The sequence below is a fragment of the Myotis lucifugus genome, unplaced genomic scaffold, assembly GCF_000147115.1.
Source record: "Myotis lucifugus unplaced genomic scaffold, Myoluc2.0 scaffold_11520, whole genome shotgun sequence".
NCBI classification, from domain to species: domain Eukaryota; kingdom Metazoa; phylum Chordata; class Mammalia; order Chiroptera; family Vespertilionidae; genus Myotis; species Myotis lucifugus.
Window position 1 is genome coordinate 1 of NW_005882568.1, and position 5,022 is coordinate 5,022.

General features: G+C 63.7%; 1 protein-coding gene across 1 annotated transcript; it reads left to right on the top strand.

Moving 5' to 3' along the window:
* Nucleotides 1-2,191: 2,191 nt before the first annotated feature.
* LOC106696183 (ficolin-2-like) lies at nucleotides 2,192-4,533 on the top strand (the record flags this gene model as incomplete). Its single annotated transcript, XM_014451287.2, has 3 exons — nucleotides 2,192-2,285; nucleotides 3,835-3,955; nucleotides 4,480-4,533. Coding segments are annotated over exons 1-3 (269 nt in total), but the record flags the coding sequence as incomplete, so codon positions are not given.
* Between the last annotated feature and the right edge of the window lie 489 nt (nucleotides 4,534-5,022).

Consider the following 5,022-nt stretch of genomic DNA (forward strand, 5'->3'; position numbering starts at 1 on the left):
CGATAAGGGAATGGGGGGCGGTGACTAGCTGACATAGCTTCCTTGGCGCTAGAATATGATCCTGGGAACGTCTGTCTCCGACCGGCCTGCCTCGGGGGAGCCAGGGGGTGAGGCAGGTCCACGTGCAGGCAGGTCACGGGCAAGAGCCGTGTTCAAGGCTCGGTCACCTCCCTCGCCCGGGAGGCCTGCGTCCCACCCGGCCAGGAGCAGGGCCTTAGTCCTGAGTTCTGAGCCCCCGGGGGACACCCTCCTCTCAGCCTGTCCCGTGTGCAAAGGAAGCTGGCATGTCCATCTCGCCTGTCACCACCTCCCGCTCCCGAGAATGACGGGGCAGAGCGAGAAGGTGGGGACCCGCTGTCACTGTACGAAATATGGCTCCTGCTCCGCTCACCGTGTTGGCTCTGCACTGATTACAGAGGCACCTTCCCACCTGGCGGGGAGGTGCGTGTGGGACCCGGGGGCTCACCTGGAAACGGGCCCTCCCCCCCCACCGGGAGCTGCCTGTGATCCTGGGAAGGTAGCAACCTTGTTCCAGAAGCCAGACCCCAGGCCCTTTGCAGACCCCCAGCCCTTTGGAGACCCCCAGCCCTTGCCACCTGCAGCCCTTTGCAGACCCCCAGCCCTTTGCAGACCCCCAGCCCTTTGCAGACTCCCAGCCCTTGCCACCCGCAGCCTGTGCAGGTCTCCAGCCCCCATGACCTGTGAGCAGCCATTTGGCTCGCCCTTTGGCTACTTCCCCTGTCACCTCTGTCCTTCCACCCAAGGAAAGCGGTTTATTCAGGAGCCAGAGTCAATGTAAGCAGCCGGCTTACGGGGGGACAGCACAGGTATGTGGTGACGGTTGCTCTCCACGCTGCCGGCAGGACCGGAGTAAACGCTCACCCATGATCCCAGCCTGTCTCTGCTGAATTGGCTCAGGCAGGACCGGCAGCCCAGGACCTGTGATTGTCCGTTACATGAACTCGACTGGGTGGCTAATCTGTATTATTATATTAGAAATTGAACAACACCTTTGTGTACGAATCCCAGGAACTGGCTTCACAGGAAGCCCTTCCCGCTCCCAGAGGGCCCCGGCCCACAGGTGAGCTGGCGCTCAGCCACCAAACCAGACGCAGAGAGCACGCTGGACGCCGCTGACCGGCAAGATGACCGGGCGTTTCTGGGAGTTCAGCTCCCTCCCCTGATCTCTGCTCTGTGTCCCCCTCCCTCCTGTAGAGACCCCCGCCCCCGGGTCCAGAACCAACTCTCAGGGCCCTGGTGCCAGGGACACGGAGATGGGCCCGATGGGACCTCCATCCTGGGTCACGTCGGCCTGGAAGTCACACCTGGACGGGGACGGGGGCCCCAACCTGCCACCTCCGTCTCCACCAGGTGGGGCTTCGAGATTCAGCGACCCGCTCCCAGGGTGGGAAAGGCATGGACAGGGCCCGTGCCGCCCGCCAGTCCCTGCTGGGGCTGCGCCGCTGTCACATAATCCCGGGGACAATCCAGTGCCACCTCCCGCTCCCCAGTCAGGCTGCTGCTGCACCAGTCCAGTTCCCAGTCCTGCCTCTGCAGGGCAGTCACCTCCTCCCCTGCCCTCCCCTCCCCTCCCCTCTGACCACCCTGAACCCCAGGGAGTCTCTAACCCTCTGGAGACCCACAGCCCATGGCATGCAAGTCAGTTCCTCCCCAGCCACCCCTGCCGTCCTAGGGGTCCCTCAGGGGGGTCCCCCTGGGCAGAGCTGGGTGATGAGTGGGGGCTCCTGGGCTTTCTCTAAGGACACAAGCAGGCAGCCCTGGCCGGTGTGGCTCAGTGGATAGAGTGCCAGCCTGCCCACCGAAGGGTCCCAGGTTCAATCCTGGTCAAGGGCACATGGGCGGGTTGGGGGCTGGATCCCAGGGCGGATTTGATTCTCTCTCATCAGCAGTTTGTCTCTCTCTCCGTCCTTTCGTCCCCAAAATCAATAAAAATACATCTTTAATAAAAATAATAAAGACACACACAGGCCCTCCCCACACAGCCCTCCCCACGAGGGGCATCTGGTCCCACTGAGGGGAAGGGGGCCACTGCAGAGGGAGGGCTGAGGGCGTGGTGGGGGGACCATCCCCTGGAGCTGGGGAGGAAGTGGCCCGGCCAGGAGGGAACTAGAGCGGAGGCGGGGCTCACGCAGCAATAAAAGGTGCCAGCGCCTTGGCAGCGGGACCCGGGATGCCACCACCCAGAGCAGCCGCTGCCATGGGAACCGTGGTCCTGGCCCTGGTCCTCCTGGGCACTGCAGCCGCCATGGCCGACAACTGTCCAGGTGAGCCAGGCACCCGGCGGGCCGGCCTGACGAAGGTCCCAGAGCCGAGGGCCTCTGCACAGACCACTGCCTGCCCCCTGCCGGGTCCTTCCAGAACATTCTTCTTCTGACTGAGGCTGAACCACCCTCTGCAGGGGCACCTGTCTCGGGGTCCTCCCACGAGGGGCACAGGTGGTGTGAGGGGGGGAGGCTGGAGAGCGCCCCCTCCCCCAGCCCGGGTCAGTGCAAGGTCGCACCCAGCGCTGGGGGCCTTGAGCCTCGGGGGACAGGCGGCCCCACTGCTCCCCGAGGTGGCAGAGCAAGAGGGCCAGGGTCCCAGGGTTCCCACGGGCCTGACCTCCTTCCCTGGCCCAGGAGCTCTCCAGGGGGCTCCACCCCTCCCTCCGGAGCCTATGGCTGTGGGCGGGGCTGGGACCCGGGACCAGGTGCTGCCTCCCAGGGCCCCGGGGCCTGCAGTGCGGCCTGTGAAGAGGTGGGAGAGAGCATGTCCCCCTGTGACAGGAGAAAGGCCGCTGAGTCGGGAGGAAGGACACGCAGGCCTCACGGGGAACGTCACGCTGAGTCCATGTTCTCCCCTCAGGGCGTCCTATTTTCTTCATTTAAAACAAAAGAATTTTTAAAATTTATTCATTCGCCAGAGAGAGAGGGAGGGAGAGACGTGGATTTGCTGTTCCCGTTGCTCGCGCCCTGATGGCGATCGCGCCCACAGTCTCAGCGACCTGGATGGCGCTCTGACCGGCCAGGCTCCACCAGGGCCTCTCATTGTCCCCGACCCCCAGGTGCCCTGTTGTTAATGAGCAAAAATTAAGCGAATGCAGAAGTGAGGTCCCCATTGACTCCGCGCAGGGAGGACCTGCAGAGGACAGGCCCTCGGACCATGTGACCCCAAGGGGACCCTGTGAGGCAGCGGGTTTCCGGGTCCCCACACCCTCCCTAGAGGCCGTGTATTTGTGATGGACGCACTTGAACTCCGAGAGGCAGGTGCATCTCTGGCTCCAGTTCTGCGGGGGCTGCTGTGTGTCCTCATATCACAGGGACCCCCACCCTCCGCACCCTCCAGCCTGGGATTCCCAGGCCACGTGCCCGAGGAATGGGGGTGACATGCGGCACTGCCCCCGCCCCCCGCTGTCACACAGATGCGGAGGCTGCACTCACTGGACGGGCCGCAGTGGGGGGAGCTCTTCCTAAGGTCTCACACATTTGCATCAGCCACTCTGACCCCCCAAAGCCTCCCTCTGCTCTCACTCTGCAGCCGGGCACAGAGCCCAGAGGGGCTGAGGGACTCCCCGAGGACACACAGCCCCGGAACGGGGTTCCCCGGGGGCAGGAGGACCCCGAGGCCGGGCCCATCACCTGGAGGAGGACCGACCACTGGCTCAGCAGAGGCGGGACCGCCTCCCCTCCTGTCTGGACCTCCAGCTGAGGCAGGCGGCCCGGGCACAGCCATCTGCCAGGCCGGGTCCCCACGGTGGCAGGTCCTTTGGGGTGGGGGGCAGGGGGGGCAGCGACCCAGGTCCTCACCCTGACGGGCGCCCGCGTTTCTCTGCAGAAGTGAAGGTGCTGGGGCTGGAGGCCGACAAGCTCACCATCCTCCGGGGCTGCCCGGGGCTGCCCGGGGCTGCCCGGGGCCCAGGGGCCCAAGGGAGAGGCAGGCGCCGAGGGCAGGAAAGGTGAGTGCCCGGGTAAGGGAGATCTGGGCCTCGTCCCTGCCCAGGGAGACCCGACAAGGCAGGGTCCTCTACAGGTCTCAGGAGGGGCCTGGGGCTTGGTCCACTGGGGTGTGGGTCCCCGTGGGAGTGAGCTGGTCTCGGGTCACCCACGGAGCTGCTGGGCCTGTGTGCGCGGCCATCACGGCTCCTGATGATGACGCACCTGCTGCGGGGGGACCCAGCTGGACTGTCCTCCCTGCCCTCCCTGGTGCCAGCTGAGCCCGGGGGGCCTGTCTCCAGTGGGGGACCACAGCGGGCCAGGCAGTCACAGCCAATCGAAATGCCCAGGGTCCCCGGATGATTGCAGAGCTGGACTTGGGACTGGTCCCCTGGGAAGGCCCCAGGTCCCAGGTCCTGGCCTCTGACTGACGGCGGGGACTAGGAGGGCTGGGGTCCGGGTCCCCTCCCTCTGGTTCCCGAGGGTCAAACCTGGGGTGCTAGGGGCTGGGTCCCAGAGTTTGCTCACTGACATGTTTGAATTGCAGGAGACCCAGGCCCATCTGGAGTCCCTGGGAAGGCGGGACCCCCCGGGCCCAAAGGTAACTCAGCAAGAAGCATGGAGAGCCGGGGCAGGACCCCCAAACCCTCAGGGGCAGGGAGAGAGGAGGGGCACTTCCCGGGTGTCACATGGGAAAATTCCTAACCATAACCTAATGGTAACCATAATCCTATCTTTATCCCTAACCCTAACCCTAACCTTATCCCTATTCCTAACCTTATCCATATTCCCTAATGCCTGTGGTCGGCAAACTGCGGCTCCTGAGCCAATGTGGCTCTTTGGCCCCTTGAGTGTGGCTCTTCCTAAGCCTTGGCAGTACCCTAATTAAGTTTATAACAATGTACCTACCTATATAGTTTAAGTTTAAAAAATTTGTCTCACAAAAGAAATTTCAATCGTTGTACTGTTGATATTTGGCTCTGTTAACTGATGAGTTTTCGGACCACTGCTAACCCTCACTCTAACCTTGTCTCTAAGGCTAACCCTAATCCTAACTCTGCCCCCAACAGGTGCTCCCCCACCCAGGGCC